Source organism: Choloepus didactylus, chromosome 20 (assembly GCF_015220235.1).
Source record: "Choloepus didactylus isolate mChoDid1 chromosome 20, mChoDid1.pri, whole genome shotgun sequence".
Lineage (NCBI taxonomy): Eukaryota > Metazoa > Chordata > Mammalia > Pilosa > Megalonychidae > Choloepus > Choloepus didactylus.
In genome coordinates, this window is record NC_051326.1 from 36,935,863 (window position 1) to 36,955,143 (window position 19,281).

At 40.2% G+C, this 19,281-nt stretch overlaps 1 protein-coding gene across 2 annotated transcripts in view; it reads left to right on the forward strand.

Annotated features, from left to right (window-relative positions):
- The first annotated feature begins 2,925 nt into the window (after positions 1-2,925).
- Positions 2,926-19,281, forward strand: part of FDFT1 (farnesyl-diphosphate farnesyltransferase 1) — a 44,239-nt gene continuing 27,883 nt past the window's right edge. Inside the window, exons 1-5 of one of the 2 annotated variants that reach the window (XM_037812510.1) lie at positions 2,926-3,194; positions 7,636-7,733; positions 9,008-9,191; positions 15,839-15,967; positions 17,614-17,805. In XM_037812510.1, the coding sequence (XP_037668438.1) occupies positions 3,096-3,194; positions 7,636-7,733; positions 9,008-9,191; positions 15,839-15,967; positions 17,614-17,805 (702 nt within the window). In that variant the 5' untranslated portion in view covers positions 2,926-3,095. Of the gene's footprint in view, positions 3,195-7,298; positions 7,734-9,007; positions 9,192-15,838; positions 15,968-17,613; positions 17,806-19,281 lie in introns of those variants that run through there. The other variant, XM_037812509.1, reaches the window with a different exon arrangement.

Consider the following 19,281-nt stretch of genomic DNA (forward strand, 5'->3'; position numbering starts at 1 on the left):
TCATTATTTTCTATTTGTCATCTTTATTTGGCAGTAAAGGTTCTTCAACTTTAACTGAGCTCTTAAATAACTGAGCTCTTCATGAAGGTGGCCTTGCTGATTGGCCTGACAAATCCACTTAAAGAGAGCAGGGTAGGGAGAAGAGGTGAAACGGAAACCTGCTCTTCTGAGTGGCACTGGAGTAAGATCTGGCACAAGATTAAGCAGAGATTTATTTTACCTCTGATGCCCCAGCATCTGGCATATTGAAAGACGTTCATTTGTGTGAGTGAAGTTGAAAATAGTGGCTGTTATTTCTGGCCTTCCTTTACTCGTGTCTGTCTTAAGTGTTCAAGAGTTGTTAACAGTGAAAAAAGCCATTTTAAGCCAGACCGATAATCTGTAGGATAGTTAATATGCATTGGATATTTACCTTGTAAAGCATTTAGCCTAGTCCTTGCCATGTCATTTGCAAAACAATCCATGAAGATAGGTACTCACTCCTATCATCCCTATTTTATGAGGAAGCTGAGTAAGAGAAGTTCAGGAACTTGCATAAGGGCCAGAGCCAGGTGTTCCTTTTATTACCCCCTATCTCACAGCTCCCTCGGTATTGGGCTGTGACAGCTGATTAAGGGAGTTGACCAAGGCCTGGCTGACATCACCTCAAACTTTGGGGCTATGTCCCTCAAAGTAGCCACGTTGCTTTGATCGATCAGCTCTCAAAATCTGATCCAAGGAAAAACAGTCATTCATCATGGCTCAGGGATGAAGGTCCTGTATTCAAATAAGTTTGAGAAACACTGCATGCTACATCATCCTTGTGGTGGTTTGAAGCTGTATGTACCCTAGAAAAACATGTTCTTAAATTTAATCCATTTCTGTGGGTGTGAACCCATTTTAAGTAAGGCTTTTGATGAGGCTGCTTCAGTTAAGAAGGGGTGACCCACTTCATTCCAGACGGGTCTTAATTCTATTACTGGAGTCCTTGATAAGAGGGGTGAAATTCAAAGAAAGCAAGCCACAGGAAGCAAAAGGCTGGGCATCAAGGAACACAGAAGAGAAGGGAAAGGCCAGGAGATGCCACCATGTGCCTTGCCATGTGACCAAGGATTTCCGGCAGTCATCCCCAGAACACAGTCTTTGGGGAGAAAACACTGCCTTGACGATGCCTTGATTTGGACTTTGTTTTAGCCTTAAAACCATAAGCTAATAATTGCCATTGTTTAAGCCAACCCATTTCATGATATTTGCTTGAGCAGGCTAAGAAATTAAAATAACCCTCTTGGAACTTCATGGAGTTAATAAAGACTCCAAGGATTCCCTCAGTAAACAGTTTAACTTTGCTCTACCCAGTTTTTCCCAAACTTATTTTACCTTTACTGTTCCTTGGAAAATAACATAGAAAATGCTACTGTAATCCACTGGGATCCAAAACTTTTCCAAGTATTATTTAAATCTGGATGACCAAGTCACTAAGTTCAGATGTGCCTCTCCACTGTCTATTTTCTGTTTAGACTCTTGCCAGAGGCCAGCATCAAAAACTCCTTACAGCCACAGCATTCTTATTTCTAAGTCAGCCATGCTTCATTATATCTCAATTAAATCCTTCCTTTTCTCATATATTCTTTGTCTCCCATATTTACTTATCTTTATAGGGTCATATCTTAGACACTCCTTTTACCTGTTAAAGCGCCAATTCATTTGACCTTAGGCCACAGAGAGGCTTTGGAGACAGTCTTCAGCTTCTCAGGGGCCATCCCTCCCCCTTTTTGAAAACTCACTTTACCTTGTGAAACCTCATTTTCAGACCAGTGCTATGAAAATACTGAGTAATAGCTTATTTGTATCTAGAAGAATATATTTATGCACACACATATACATACATTCACACTATGTGTGTATATATTTTTATCTATTATCTAAAATATAAGTATATTTTTAATTCAAATCTTTCTAACTGTTCTGGTTTGTTAATACTGCTGTTATGCAAAATACCAGAAATGGATTGGCTTTTATAAAGGGGGTTTATTTGGTTACAAATTTCTAGTTCTACAGTCATAAAAGTGTCCAAACCAAGGCATAAACATGAGTATACCTTCACTGGAGAAAGGCCGTTTGCGTATGGAAAACCTCTGTTAGCTTGGAAGGCCCATGGTTGATGTCTGCTTGCTCCCAGGTTGCATTTCAAAGTGGTATTCTCCAAAATGTCTAAGCTTAGCTTCTCGTGGTAAACTCTGGGCTAGTATCTCCAACAGCCATCTCCAATCTAATCAAGACTAAATACATCTGCCCCCACAAGATTGCATTAAAGAACCTGGCTTTTTCTGGAGGGCATAATGTATGCCAACTGGCATACTAACATATAAGATAATGTAAGAATTAAATGTCAGGCATAAGTTTGCACCAAAGATCATGCCCAGACAGACTGTTTCCTGTAAGTCATCATCTATTAGTATAGCAGGTCCAGAATACAAGATAAGATGAGCTGGGGAGGCTCTATGGATACCCTGGAGGGAGCGCGTCAATGAAAAGCTAACCTGTCTGGCAGGAAGAAACACAACTAAACACCGTGGGTGTCACATTGACACAGTTTTAGCAACAGCTGTCAGCCAGGCTTGTCTCTGCCGGGCTGACATCGCACACCCTCGCCAGAGTTGCACTTAAGTGGCACGCATCAGCCGACTCCCGCTTTCCGGATCTGCGCGCGTTTCTCGGCCTGGGACACGCCAAAGAAAACAAAGGCCCAGCCCTTTAAGAGCGCCAATCCGATTCTCCAGCTTCTAACCCATCTCCAATAAGGTGCAGGATGTAGTCGTCACATCAGGCTCATCCCGCTGCCGATTGGCCGGCGTCTTACTGGTGCGAGCGGCCCTGGCCAATCAGCCCCTGTCAGTCCACCCCGCGAGCCGGCGGGCGGCTGCACGAGCGCCGGAGGCCGGTTGGAGGTGGGCGGGGGCCGGGCGGAGCTCCTTTCGCCTGCGGTCTCCGCTCCCCGCGGCGCCGCGCCCTTCTGGTCGTTTTCTTCCCAGTTCGCTGAGCCTCTGCTGGCTGAAGGTACTCCGAGGGTTGAGGACTGACGCCCGACCCCGACAGCCAGCCCATCCGCCATCAGGATGGAGTTCGTGAAGTGCTTGGGGCACCCGGAGGAGTTCTACAACCTGCTTTGGTTCCGGATGGGCGGCCACCGGAAGATGATACCCAAGATGGACCAGGTGGGCCGAGCATCCCTGCATCCCAGCCGGGGCAGGGAGGCTGCGCCGGGCGGCCGCTTCCGGGGGTCCAGGGCGAGGCGGGCGCGAATGAGCGGGGACCAAATGCCGCGGGCTCCCGGATTTCCCCAGAAGAGCAGACCCTCCCCCCGCTAGCCAGTTCCACCTGCTGGTTTCTTAATCGGCCGTCAGCGCCCTGGCTGACCCAGGTGGATTTAGTCTCCTTGGAAGGTCACCTCTATCTTCCCAAGAAACTGGGTCTTTAAAATATTCCTGTCCACTGAAGACATTGGTTTCACGTAGTTTCACATTTTGTTCTCTCCGTGAACACCAAATGTTCATTTGTACTTTGATCCGTGGATTGCAATTTTGAGGTAGATTAAGTTGGGAAGACGTGAGAGAATTTTGTGACATGATTATCTAAATGTTGTAATATTACCATGTGGAGTGCTTTTTCTGGGATGAAATCTTATTCATCCTTCCAGTTTTCATTTGCACCATCTCCATAAGCTACCTCCACTTTCTTGCAGCCTTATTAATCGTTTTTCCTTAGTTCTTCCTGAGTTTTAAAAAATAACAGTGATCTATTCTTCTAAGTGATTATTAATTATTTATATGTCTGTCGATTAGCTGTGTTGTTGGCTGCTTGAAGACCAGAACCTTGCTTGATTTATATTTTATCTGCCTCATTCCTGTACCCGTTCTTAAATGAATGGTTGGAGAGGTATTTATTCCAACTGAGAATTATTCTTGAATGATTGTTGACTGAATAGACACATTCGGTCTAATTAGTGGGTTGTATCAAGAGCTTTTACTTTTTTCCCCAATAGAAATATCACAAAGGCCAATACTGTTAATTTATTTCTTTTAGTAATACAATTTAGTTTCCCTTCAGAAAAAAATAAATTTCCCTTTTTCTCATAATTCAGAATCCTTCTTACCCTTCATGGCCTGGATCCAGAGCCAATGCTCTTGTCCATCAGTTTTTTCACTGAGCAGACATTATTGAACACTGTTACCGGCCTGGCACTATACTGTGTGCAGTGTAGCAGGATGGTGTATATAGATGAAGCAAATATGGCAGAAACCTAGTATGTGTTTAATCTCAGTGAGGAACACAAAATGATTTGTTATATTGCTTTCAGTACTTTTCCATTTGCTTGAAATATTTCAGGATTAAAAATACATTTTTTAAAGTGAAAGTAATCTTAAACTATGTGAATTAGAAATAAAGCATCCATAAGAAAGGAGAGTTCTGAAATGACCAGACCACACTTAAAAGTACTGTGTTCAATTCTGAACACCAGACTTTAAAGTGACAGTGGCCAGGATAGTAAATGATGAGGAAAGAGAAACACTTGATGAATAACTAAAGGAAGACTACAAAACATTTGGCTTAGATATCAATATTATTAGAGAGAAAATGAGAGTTCTCTTTAAATACTTCAAGAGCTGTATTACAAAGCAAGGATTAAACTGCCTGTGGCTCCACAAGTAGAACAAACAGTGAAAGTTGCAGGGAGATAAGATTTCACGAGGTAGCACTTCCTAAAAACAAAAATTGTCTGGAAACTGAGTGGACTGTCTCCAGGGGTAGCAAATATCTGTCACTGGAAGTATTTGGAAGGAAACTGTACAGTAACACACCTGGGGTTGTAAAGCAGTAATTATTTATTTTTAGTTCACAGATACCCATAAGAATCTGTTAACATTGGACACTATTCTAATCCTGGAAAAATGGAAAATGTTCAATAACATAAATAATTGGAAATAATTTCAATAGGGTCCCAGATAAGAAATCTTTTAATAAAGGCTCTCTTATTAAACAAATGTTTCTTGAGTAGGCACAGGAAGAATTTAAAGCTGAATTTTCTTCAAAGCATCCCTCAAAAGACTAACCCCATATGCTAGCCAGATGTGATTTTCTCTTAATTTTCTTATGGCATTTACTATATTCTGCCATATTTATGTACGTTATCTGGTTTAAAAGCTATAAGATTCTTGAGAGCAGCACATCCACCTCTGGTTCATTAATTCATTTTTATATGTATTGACAAGCTATTGTGTTTCAGGTGCCAAAGATGCATCAAACAAGAGTCCTATTTTCAAAAAGCTTAAAATCTTGAATCAAATGCAGAATCTTAAATCCAAAAGACCTGGGGAACATAAAACCAGTACACAAATAACCATAATACAAGCTATATGACTGATACCATCAGGGGAAACAGTGCCAGAGAAAACATTTGAGAACTTCATAGGTAATGAAACCAAGCATCTCAGTATGGTGTCTTCCCAAATTTTCTATGAACAATTTTATAACACCTTGTTGCCCTGACTAGATGGTGAGCCCTTCAAGTGTCTTATTTGTCTATACATAGCATCCTGCTACGCTGCACACAGTATAGTGCCAGGCTGATAACAGGTGTTCAAGAATATCTGCTCGATGAATAAACTGATGGACAAGAGCATTGGCTCTGGATCCAGGCCATGAAGGTTAAGGATTCTGAATTATGAGATAAAGGGAAATTTATTTTTTTCTGAAGGAAAACTAAATTGTATTACTAAAAGAAATAAATTAACAGTATTTAGCTTTTCACTATGGAAATGTCTTTCAGCTTGAGGCTGGAGCCTAGTCCTGAGAGATCAGCCTTTGTACGTCTAACCACATTGCACCCTTCCTTTAAATGTCCTTCATCCCTGCTTTCTCCCACATGAGAGTTCCTTGGGAGTGCACTTCATAAATCTCAGCAATGAAAAAAAACCTTAGGAGCCTCTAGGGACAAGCCAGCAGGAGCCTTAGCTTTTTTTTTTTCCTAGCTCATGAGAATCAGGCAGTGGAAATTTTTATAATGAGCAGTGTATTCCACAGTGTGCTTAACGGTTGCATCTTCCTATATTCTTGGTAGCTTGAGGAAATTGTTATAAGGGGAGTCATGAAACAAATAGGTTACAGGAAAAGAGAATGGTAGAGTGGGAGAGAGGGAAGTAGTTTATTTACCTTGCTACCTTTAAGATTGGAGGGGTATGTTGGAAGGGAGGGAGGCTAGTGGTCTTGAAGATCCTTGCTTTTCAAGACCAGTTAGGAAGGGAAAACCCCACGACAACAAAACCAAAAAACAAACAAAAGCCAGTTAGGATTGCCCCTTCGCATTTATTGAAACTCATGGTTAGACATTAGCCAGGGAATGGGTAGTTGTAGCTGAGTTACAGCATTTGGCAGTGTAGGGAAAGTATTACTTTCGGTCTTGTGACATGGATCTCAGTTAACGGCTGTCTTTTTCTTATCTTACTGTGGAGTCTTGCCTCTACATTCTGAAAGGGAAGGAGTTGGTGAATTATTTAAAAATACTCTTATGAGTGTATTCCTTTATTCATCAAACCTTTATTGAGTATTTTTATGTACTAAACTAATTGGTACCTAGTAAATATTAATTTTTATTAATATTTTTATTGGGATAGAATAAAAATGAAGTTCTCATTTTTTTATTGTGATTTAAAAAAAAAAAAACTTCACCCATTTTGATAAAATAAAATGCATACATGGTAAGAAAATTTAGGAAATAAATACAGATAAAACCCACCAGCGGCCCAGGGTTCACTATTAACATTCTGAAGTGACTTTGTGGGATTTCCTACCAGTGGCTATGCCTAAAAAAACAAAAACGAAAAACCCAACATTCCCTGTTGTTAGATATTTCAAATATTTCCCTTTTCTCTCCTAAAAGCAATTTGTAATTCTTTCTGATCTGTTACATTGAAAATATGGCATTTTTTTTTCCTGGAACAACACAGTCATTTGTTTTCCGTAGAGAAGAGTAAAGTTCAGGGAACAGCTTGCTTCGTTCCACTAATTTCAAAGGGAAAGACAAGAAGAAATCTTAAAAGGGATAGCGAGCTTTCAGGAGAATAATAGAGTGGACCGGGTGATTTTAGCAGCCTGTGGGTGCAGGAGAGACGGGATAAAGGAGGGGAAAGAACGCCTGGGTGGCAAAGAGCCGGGGGCCCCAGGCCGGGCTGGGTTTGGAGGGTTAAGCGGGCGGGTGGCCCCGCACGTGCGGAGGCGGGGCGCGCTGAGCCTGCCTTGCGGGCCGGTGCGGAGGGGAGCCCGCCCCGCCGCGGGCGCCTCCCAGCTCGGTCGGTGTCTATGGAGGCAGCAGCGTGCGCCGAAGCCGCGATTCCCATGGCCGCAGCCGCCTGCAGCACCAAGGCCATGTCCCTCTTCAAGAGGACCTTGGTGCTGAGCCCCGCCGCCGCGCCCAGGGCCCCGGGCCCCGGGAGCCCCCCGCGAGGCTGCCCGTTGCCTCCCTCCGCCTGGCCCTCCAAGGACTGGCCCCGGGGAGAGGGCGTCTCAGGCCGGCGCCGAAGCCCTTCGGCCGGGCGCCTGCCCCAGTCCCACTCCTGCTCCTCGACTTCTCCCACCTCCGTGTGTCTTCCCGGCCCGCAGGACTCGCTCAGCAGCAGCTTGAAAACTTGCTACAAGTATCTCAATCAGACCAGTCGCAGTTTCGCAGTTGTAATCCAGGCGCTGGATGGGGAAATGCGGTGAGTGGCAGAGGCAGCTTCTTTTGACTTGGGGGAGAGAAGCGTTTCCAGGGGCCTTCGAGTCATTTGGAGCTACTTTTTGACATAGCACCCAGTTTTGCAGCCTCTGAGCTTGTGAGTTGCCCAAAACGTAGTCCTACCTGAGCGAAGGAAACGTTTGGGGTTGAAATGCCCATGTGTTTACTTGAGAATGTCCTTCCAAGCACGTTGCCATCAAATAGTGTCCCAACAAGCACCGCTCTTTTAGGGAAGGAAGGGTGGGGGTGGGGAGGATGGTGGTGTTTATTAACTTTTTTTAGTCCTGGCAGCTGAACCTGTCTCTGGGCAGATCAGGCATTTTTCTTGGCTTCGTTTAAGCTACTTTGCATTTCTGGTATTGCGTTAATTTTTCTGAAGCTGCCTCTGTGCAGAATATACACATGAATTTTACACCAGTTGCCTAAATATAATAGTATTTATTCTGAGACGTTATTGTGTCTTTTGACTTTCTTTTGTATCTGCAAAATGTTAGTTTGGTCTAAACATTTGGTCTGTACTCCATTAGTTAAATATAACTCATTTTGGAGTAGTAGTAACATCCAGCTGTTAAGTTTTTGTTTTTGTTTTATATAAATAAACTACAGAAGTTTATTGCTCCCATCTAAGGAAGGAAAACCAACTAAGTCTTTTAAGTACAGAGGAAACATTCAGTGAACTGAATAATGTGATATTTTAATGCTGGAAATCACTAGGAAATTGCCCTATGCAATGACCTTGATCTGAATTTGACATAGTAAATTTATCACTTATTCTGTTGGAGTTTATTATTTGGAAACAAAGTAAATGAAATGAAATTTTGTGGTTTGCACAACTGAAGACAACTCACTTTTTAGAAGGGGAAGAGAGAACTCTGTTGAGGAAGAATTTTAACTGCTTATTGAAGGTGGGTCTTAGTTTATGAAGTAGCTTCTCTGAAACTTTATGAATACTATATTTACATCATAGTTTATTAAATCTGGTGTGGTTAGTAGGAGATTGTGGTACATTTTAAATTATCTGGAGATCAAGACCATATGTGGCTTTTTTAATGGTGTTGAATGTAGCTTAATATTTGATTTAATAATTCTTATGAATCTTGTATTACCTTAAGGCCTTGGATTTCGTTTCATACCTCTGCACAGTTGAGGATATAGGAAGTTTTAGAAAATGACCTGGCACAAGTTAGATGTTATTTTAAAATCAGTATTTTTGGATGCTTGTTCCAAGATATTAATTGTTCTTCCTCTTTTTTACAGCAATGCAGTATGCATATTTTATCTGGTTCTTCGAGCTCTGGACACACTTGAAGATGACATGACCATCAGTGTGGAAAAAAAGGTCCCAATGTTACACAACTTTCACTCTTACCTTTATGAACCAGACTGGCGGTTCATGGAGAGCAAGGAGAAGGATCGACAAGTGCTGGAGGACTTCCCAACGGTAGTGGGATTAAAAATCTTCTGCATATAGCTGTGTTTATAGTTGGTTGTGTAGTTGCCAGCTAGTCCACATATCTATAGATAAAGGTAAAATAAGCAGTCTAAGGCAGCATGATGTGATGGTTAAGAGCTCTGATGGCTAAGACTCAGAAGCCGGACTACCTGGGTTGGAATCTCAATTCTCCTACTTATTAACTGGTGGTTGGTTACCCAGCCTCTCTGTGCCTCCATTTCCTCATCTATAAATAGGGGCAATAATAGTGCCTACCTCATAGTGTTGTGAGGATTGAAAGAGTTACTATAGGTAAAGCTCTTAGAACACCGTTACCTACTATTGTTATTACCAGTATGTTGTTTGGAAGTCTGATGTTTCTTTGTGTGGAAAGATGCATTCAGATTCCCATTGTTGTAAAGGATTGATCCTCAGACTTGGCTGCAGAAACCTATTGAGTATGTAATATGCCTAACTATGTAGTAGTACCGGCCTCTTGTGTACCCTGAGCCTGTTAGATGGGATTGCTGCACGGGATGGTAGCAGCCCTGGGACTCCTGGCAGCTGGGGTGAGGTGTGGGGAGACGGATGATCCTCTGCCACTTAGAGCCACTCTGGGCAAGTCATGTAAGTTCTTTGTGCCTCAGTTTCCTCATCTGTAAAATTAGAGCTGTGCAGATTAGATAAGTTCATACATACAAAGTACTAAGAACAGCCCCTATTATATGGTAGGTATTCTATAAGTATTAGCTTATTAATTCATATGTTGGAGTACAGTGGGTTGTAATTAAAATCTTGAGCTTCAGAATGTACTTCAAGTTTGTTATACATGTGACTAGGTCCCGCTTGACTAGAATTGGCATGTCTTACAAAAAATAAATGATTCTTTCATATCTTCTTATAAATAAAGGTTTGATACAGCAAAGTCACGTGTTCTTTAGCAGCCCAGAGAAGTCATTCTTTTTGTTCATGGTTGCCAGAGTTTCTTGGGAAGAACTGTCTTTATGGTCCTTGCTATTAAAACAAATGTATATACTTGAATGGAAAGGGGAGTTGGGTGGACAGAAAGAGATCCCACCCATTACCAAGAAATATTTGAGAAGGACTCCTTAGGAACAATGGTCATTTCAGATTGCTGAAACCATGTCTTCAGTGCCAAAGCCAAAAATACAATGCAGTGTAATACAAATCAAAAGAAGGCTGTGAAGTATAGTTAGGTGGGTATATAGGTTACTAGAATAAAAATTATCAAAAAAAAAAAAAACACCCCATAGGACTGTATAGCAGAAACAGGGAACTGTAATGTAAACCATGGTGTATCATTTATAGTACAATTATAATAATATTCCTTCAAAAATTAACCACACTAATGCAATGTGTTAATAAGGGGGGGGGGTATATGGGTACTCTTATGTTCTGCATGATTTTTCTGGAAACCCACAAGTTCTCCACAAAAACAAGAATAATTAGATGGAGTTGATATGATACAATCAAAGAAGAAGAAAGAAAATGAATGTTAAAGAATAATTAGGTGAGAGATTTGAGCTCTAACCTAAGAAAGAGCTCTGGCAGCACACCTGGTGATCCAAAGATTGGTTTCCTTTGACCAGATATCTGTGGTCATTCATTGATTGCAAAGCCTTTTGAATTCTGCTAAAGCAGATGAAGTGCTGCAGTTGTCATTCTCCATTTATAATTTGTAAATTTTTATTATTAGAAATTAATTATATGTTATTCTAGCTAGACCTAGCCCCTAAGAACAAAACCCCCCCAACTACTTTTGACTTGAGTAGATTCATAACAATTAGATAATTTCTGCTCAGGGGACAAATATTTTAGGTATTATAAAAATCAGGGGAGCCCTATCCAGTAGAAAAGATGAGAAAATCTGAAAATGTGTAAATATTAAAATAATATGGGAGGATATCACTGGTAAATTTTCAGACAGTATTCCCATATATTTATAAAACCTAAGTCTATTCCTTTACACATATAACATTCCAGTGGAAAAGTAAAGCTGTGTTCTGCAAGGTTTCTGATTTTAAATATTAAATCCATCTTTTCCTGTTTTGGATAGTAAAGTTAGAAAGTGACAGACACTGTCATTCTGAATGCAAAGACTTGCTTCTGGTGTAGCTTAAAAGGAAGCAGAAAGCGCAGGTTAGGTGTTAGGATTTTGTTGTTGATCTTTTATATCCATATGAGTATGATGACAGCTTTGTATAAATTTAAGGTACTTGAATTTGAGGTCCTCTCCGTCTGTGATTCAACCTGAGATAGAAATATAAATTAATTGTGCCTGTTTTCTAAAGGAACGATTTGTGTGTGTGCTGATCTATCCCAGCATCGTCTTGAGACAGACCAGATGTACAAATTGAAAAGTGAACCACTTGCCTAGGGTTAGGTGTAAAGTCAGTTTGGGGCTAGGTCCTAGGACAGAACACATAGCTTAAAAGGGGGTCATTGGCTTGGCTTCACTGACACAGACATTACTGCTCTGAGACGTGGGTAAGAGAAGCTCCTGCCCTTGGTCCCTCACTTAGAGCCTCTGGGCCTTCTCCAGCCAGGCTGCTCTCCAAGAGGTCATGGGCATGCCCCTGCCATAGCTTGTTTACCCCCCTTTTAGACCATGTGCAGGGTACCCGTGTCTCTGGAATTCTTTCCACCTAATTCGCTGAGCCCACTTCCAGGGTCTGCACAGGCTATTTCTTCAAGTCCGTCTTTTCAAGGATGGAACGTGCTGCCAGTGACCATACCCCTAGACCTGAAGGATGGCCAAGGGCCATTGTTTGTGAGGACTGTGGAGAAAGCTTGGACCCGAGGGCTATAGTGTTCATGCATGAGTGTGCGGTCCCTCCCAGTGCTGGAAAGCGCAAGGAACAGGAGGAGAGGCTAGGGCTGGGAGCTAGGGATCAGCATTCTCTGCACTGCTGCATTGGGATCAAAACTTTGAGGGACCAAAAATCTTAACTTCAAACTTGAATCTTTCAGGTTATTTATGAAGGTACATTTTTCAGTGAAGAAGGATAGAACATAGTTTATTTAACAACTTATTAGCTTGATTGGTAATTAAAATTTTTTTTTAAAACATATGATATATGGACCTCTGTGATGGTTAAGTTCCTGTGTCAGCCTGGCCAGGTGGTGGTGTCCAGTTGTTTGGTCAAGTAAGCAGTGGCCTGATTGTTACTGTGAGGGAATTTTGTGGATTTAAATTAGCAGTCAGTTAATTGCATCTACAGCTGACTGCATCCACCATCAACTGAGGAGACTGCCTTCAACAATGTGAGAAGTCTCATCCAATCAGTTGAAGGTTTAAAAGAAGAAGTGATGGTTTCAGCAGTCAGAAGGGAGAATTTCCATCTCTACTTCAGCCAGCCAGCTTCTCCTAGGGAATTCGTTGAAAACCTTCATCAGAGTTCCCACCTTGCAGCCTTGCCCTATGGAATTTGAACTTGCCCATCCCCACAGTTGCATGAGAGAATTCTTATAAAAATCTCATAATATTTACAGATATCTCCTGTTGGTTCTATTTCCCTAGAGAACCCTGTCCAATACAGCTTCCGTTTATATTTTTTTTTCCTAGGCTGCACAGAATTTAGGGATAAGCCTTTATTGAGTATTCAAACTAAATGAACTGTAACTAGATATACAGTCAGGCTGTGCATTGAAATTGAACCTGGTGCTTTATACTTTATCAATAGTTGATATCATTAAAAGTCATGCTTTCTAGAAATTCCATTGCATATTATGAATTAGATTAGAGTGTATCTTTTTCTAGCTCTTAGTGGAAAGCTAGAAGTCTTAGAGATTTACTTCTAAACACAGCTTGAGGAATAAAAAAGTGATTTTTAAATTGTCATAGCAATAATAACCAACGTTTATTAAGCAATTTACTATGGTCAAGTTATTAAACATTTTATGTATTAATTTACTGTTTTTTTAATTTAATTTTTTTAATTTACTGTAGTTTTAACAGGCAAACCACGTGGTATGTGATGTACAGTTATTATCCACATTTTGTATAGATGAGGAGACTGAGGCACACAGATTTAAGCACCTTGCCTAAGTGAATCACAGTTAAGTGGCAGAACAAGGATTCAAATTCAGACGCTCTCGGCTACAGAAACTTTAGGCCTAATTACTGTTATACTTTATTGCCTCTGTAAAACACACCACAGAACAAAGCAAAACAAAACCCTCTTGAAATATAGCTGAAGGTGGAATCACTTAATGTTTGATTTTATTATATAATATTTCTAAGGTTAATGATTAGGGGAGTTTTTATTCACAAGTGAATGAAAGTATCTTGGTGCCCTTGACCCTTTACTTAGTGTTTGGCTTTTCTCCGTTATCCTAGTGGACTCGTTATGGCATCCTTCTGTCTTATACTTGCACCAGAGAGTGACCCGAAGACTAAAAGTACATTGTAGTTGTGAAATGTAAGTGCTTAAATATGCCCTCTTTTTTTGGAACAGCTTGTTGTTCCCTAGAGACTACAGGAACCTAGACACGGAATGTGAAGGGAGTAGTGTGCTCAAAGGCTGTTTTTTTTTTTTTTTAATGCAATTTATTGAGATATATTCACAAACTATACAGTCATCCACAGTGTACAATGCTGTTGTTCACAATACCGTTATATAGTTGTGCATTCATCAGTACAATCATTTTTTGAACATTTTCATTACCACACACAAAAAAAGAATAAGAATAAAAATTAAAGTAAAAAAAAAAACACCCCAAACAATCCATCTCCCCATCCCTCCTTATTATTCATTTACTTTTTGTCCTCATTTTTCTACTCATCTCTCCATACTGGATAAAGGGAGAATGAGCCACAAGGTTTTCTCAGTCACACAGTTGTACCATGTAAGCTAAGTAGTTATACAGTCGTCTTCAAGAATCAAGGCCACTGGGTTGCAGTTCAGTAGTTTCAGGTGTTTCCTTCTAGCTATTCCAATACACTAAAAACTAAAGGATATCAATATAGCGCTTAAGAATGCCCTCCAGAGTGACCTCTTGACTCCATTTGGAATCTCTCAGCCACTGAAACTTTATTTTGTTTCATTTCGCTTCCCCCCTTTGGTCAAGAAGATTTTTTCAGTCCCACGATGCTGGGTCCAGGCTCATCCCCGGGAGCCCTATTCTACATTGCCAGGGAGATTTTCACCCCTGGGAGTCAGGTCCCTCGTAGGGAGCAGGGCTGTGAGTTCACCTGCCCAGTGGGCTTAGAGAGAGAGGTCAAAGGCTGCTTTTAGTGTACCCTTCCTTGGGTTTCTGGAAAAAAACATTGAGCTTTTCATTGTCACTCTTTCCTGGATATTTCTGTTTTCATTTTTTGAATTATGTAATTGTGTAGTAAGTACCAAAAGTTGTTGAAGGGGATAGTTCAAATTCAGATGTGAAAGTGTATTTTTAAGTGTTTGCTTTTAAGAGTGTAACTGCTCCCTCACCCACCCTCATTGCAAGTAGGCTTTCCACATACAAATAGAACCGGGCTAGCCAAGGAGCTATTGAAGATTAGGGTCCTAGGAAGATTCGGGGAAGCAAATAACCTTTGGTAGAGTTGCTAGTTTGTTTCAGTCTGTACCATGAATTGTCTTTTTGCTTGGAGCTCGAAGCTTCTAGCAACTGTTGGTGATGAGTTCTGGAAAGACTGGATTGATTTTATGGTTTTCTTTGGATTTCACAGTTGATATTCATAAAAGTAGTCCCAAAATACCTAAGGCTTCTGAGTCCCTAAGGAGCTAAGCAACCAACCTTTTCTAGTTTCAGGTCCTTAAATGTAGACGTTTCCTGAGCAAGTTTTCTAACCTTTCTGTAAACAGGCCAAGTATATCTCACACTTTTTGGTCTTTAACAAAGTCTCTTCACTGCTTTCAGCATTGTGTGTTGGCTCTATTTATATTTTACAGTTTATTTAAGAGATTTCATGTGTTTTTATGTTGTAGTTTGATAACCAATAAACTCTTTTTTGTACTTAAATAATTGTGCAGGAACAATGAATTTAAAAACAGCAATGTTGATTTTCTACATTAGAGTTCAGGCTATGAAAAGAAAAAAAAAAGTAGCTTGCCTAATATTGAGCTAAGTTAAGTTGTTTTAAGGAATTAAAAGTATAGTCCGCAGCGGGGACGATGCTATACCTTCATGATGTAAATTTGGGAATTGTTAATAGAGATTGGTTGGCTGATATCTTCACTAGAATATAAATAAGCTCCACAAGGGATTAGTTTCTTCACCGCTGTTTATCCCTAGTACCTGGAAGGAAGTGCTCAATAAATATTTGAAAATAATTCTTTGCTGTTACGAGGTTTATTTGAAATGAAGCATTTTCTTCCCTAAAATTCTTACTCTTAGGCCCAGTTTATGTTGAAGCATCTCATTTACTACTTGTATTAGAAATGAGTGTTTTAAGTCTAGAAACTTTTACCATTTTTAGCACTTCTATTTTTATGTTTATAAAGTTTATTGCTCTTATTCAAATATGTAGAAAACTAGCATAACCTTGATGTTAGGCTTATAGATGAATCATTTGGGAGTCATAATTAATGAGTTCTGTCATGGCTTTACTTTGTGATTTTAGGAACCATGTTTTTTTCAGAGTGTAAATACATATTTCATGTTTTCTGTTTTTTTTGTGGTTTCTGTTTCAGATCTCCCTTGAGTTTAGAAATCTGGCTGAGAAATACCAAACAGTGATTGTTGACATTTGCAGAAAAATGGGATTTGGAATGGCAGAGTTTTTGGACAAGCATGTAACTTCTGAACAGGAATGGGACAAGGTTAGTTCCTCTGTAAGATAGTCCCAAAGTGTGGCTCATAAGACAGAGCTGGCAGTCCTCATTGTGAAGTTCAGAATGAAGAAGAAATTGTCCGTCAGTTCCAGGGTTTCTTCTGGTTTGCTAATGCTGCCCTTTTGCAAAACACCAGAAATGGATTGGCTTTTATAAAGGGGGTTTATTTGGTTACAAAGTTACAGTCTTAAGGCCATAAAGTGTCCAGGGTGAGGCATCAACAAAGGGTACCTTCACTGGAGAAAGGCCATTGGCGTCTGGAAAACATCTGTTAGCTCGGAAGGCATGTGGCTGGCGTCTGCTTGCTCCCAGGTTGCGTTCCAGAATGGCATTCTCCAAAATGTTGCTCTTGGGGCATTTTGTCCTCTCTTAGCTGCACCTTCTCTTCAAAATGTCACTCACAGCTGTACTGCGTCTGGGCCTGTATGGCTCTTTTTAAAGTACTCCAATGATCCAATAAAGACCCACCCTGAATGGGTGGGACAACAACTCCATGGAAATAATCCAGTGAAAGTTCTCACCCACAGTTGATTGTGTCATATCTCCATGGAAACACTGAACCAATAGGTTTCAACCTAATCAACACCAATAAGCCTGCCCCCACAAGATTGCATCAAAGATAATGGTGTTTTGGGGGACATAGTACATCCAAACTGGCACAAATACCTTATCTAGACAAAGTGACATAATTGACTGTGGGGACAAAACTAGACATAAAAATACAATACTTACAGAGGTCTTGCCCATTTTCCATACGAATGGCATTTGTGAGACTTAGTCATCATCCCTATGGAAGCAAATAAATTTTAAACCTCTAAGTGGTTTACATGTTTTGTATCTGTAGTGTTTCGATTAAGGTCTCAAAAGAGATGCTGCTACATATTGAGTCAGCAGAAGTCCAAGGCCTGGTGTGTCAGTTTTTCAAGCCTCAAAATTTGATGGTAACATCTTTGGGACTGCTGGTTTATGCTACCCAAATTAACATGAGTGTGACTGGTGGTAGAATATCAATTCATGAATTTAAAGTTAAAACTCCTCCTTGCCAGGAACCAGGATTGGTTATCTGCATAGTTACCTCCTTTTCCTGCTGTGCAGATCTGTTCGGGAAACTAAAGTGTAGGATGTTGAATAGAAACTCTGATCAAATAAAATAGAATATTTAAAAACTTTTCTCTTTTTAGATTTCTTGTAGCTATACACATATTATTTCTCTCTCTCTAGTTTCAGCATATCTTTACTCTTTCCAGATTCTTCCTCTCCTAGAACATACTCCATCTTCCCTCATTGCCCCCCACTCCCAATTTCAGGTGTCACAAAATTTACTAATGTATTTTTTAATAATCTTTTATTATTATAGAAGCATTACATGTACATTGTTGAAATTTAGGAAGTTTAAGTAAAAAATTAAAAAATATAAACATTATTACATCCCCATCAGCCAGAGATCACTGTTTTTAAATTCTTTGTGTTGTGTTTTTTAATCTATATATATCCATGTGCATATTTGTATTCTTTTAATCAAAATGAGATCATGTACATTCTTTTGGAAACCTTTTTTTGTATTTATTGATTTCTAACATTTCCATTTTAGTAAAATTTTCATTATTAAAGTATTTAAAAATAATCTTTTACAGTACTGTCACTATGTTGCTGGGCTGGTGGGAATTGGCCTTTCCCGTCTATTCTCGGCTTCAGAGTTAGAAGACCCCTTGGTTGGTGAAGACACAGAGCTTGCCAACTCCATGGGCCTGTTCCTGCAGAAAACAAACATCATCCGTGATTATCTGGAAGACCAGCAAGAAGGAAGAGAGTTTTGGCCTCAGGAGGTAACAGATTCATGGGATTTGGGGGAAAATTAAATTTTAGACACTTTCTGAAAAGAAAGCATTAAATCTTTGCTACAGAAAGGCAAGTCAGATTACCTTAAGCAATTAAAGAGAATAGGTTAAGATTTAATTTGCTTTAGAAAGACTGGCTGAATCCAGAGGCTTTAGACTGTATACAGAGGCTCTGTCTCTTTTCTTTCTCTTGGACATGCTCTCTCCAAATAGCCACATGATAACACCCCATGACTCACCATTTACCAGCTTATGAAAAAAGTCTTCAGGAAGGCCTGCTTGGTAGGCTGTTTTCTTGTGCCCCTGCCAGAATCATGAGGGATGATGACACTCATGGACGGGATCTAGATTATTTCTGCCCCAAACACGTAGAATGTATTCCCTTCACGAAAGAAGTTCTCTGGCAAGAAGGGAAAAGGAATGTTAGATAGGCAAAGACTGCAGATTTCCATTATACAGTTGTCTGAGGTTGATCTTTGACTTAATTAAAAAGTAGACAGGGAAAGGAAAGGATTTGACATTGATTTTATTCAGAAAGAAAGCTAGAAAATTTAATGACTGTTTCCTGAGTTTACTCCAACATTTCCTCTTGCTTTCTACAAAATAATTCCCTAATATCAAGTGCTTTTAAAGTGAAAAAAGGTGACAAACTGGGGAAAAAACATTTGCAACTTATATTGCAGATAATGGTTAATATTCCTAATATATAAAGAACTTCTAAAAATCGAGAAGAAAAAAGGCCAGCCATCCCTTAGCAAAATGGGCAAAGAGGTAAGGACACGGTGTTTGTTCACAGAAAGAGATATGCAGATGACCCATAAACATCAAAAAAGTTCCTTAACCTTACTCCTAATAAGAAATACTGTCATTAAGACAGCATAGATTTTAAAGCTTCCCAGGTGACTCTAATGAGTAGTCTGTTGCTTTGGTTTGCTAAAGTTGCCGAAATGCAATATACCAGAAATGGACTGACTTTTAATAGCAGGGATTTATTAGGTTACAAGTTACGATTCTAAGGCCATGAAAATGTCCAAATTAAGGCATCAACAAGGGGATACCTGCTCTGAGAAAAAGTTGCTGGCATCCTGGGTTCCTCTGTCACATGGGAAGGCACATGTCTGGCATCTTCTGGTCCTTCTCTCCCAGTTTAGCTTCTGTTTTCAGTGGCTTTCTCCCTGAGCGTCTTCAGTGGGTCCTTTCTTAGCATCTCTGGGCATTTCTCTCTCTCTGAGCTCTCTTGGTGTTTCTACCTTTTATCTTCTCATAAAGGGTTCCAGTGAAGGATTAAGAAGATCCATCTTCAATGGACTGGGTCACATCTCAATTGAAACAAGCTAATCAAAAGGTCTCACCCACAATAGGTCTTTCCCCACAGGAATGGATAAGAAGAACATGGCATTTTCTGGGGTACATAACAGCTTCAAACTAGCACACTTGGGTTGAATAACAAAGCTTTCATCCATT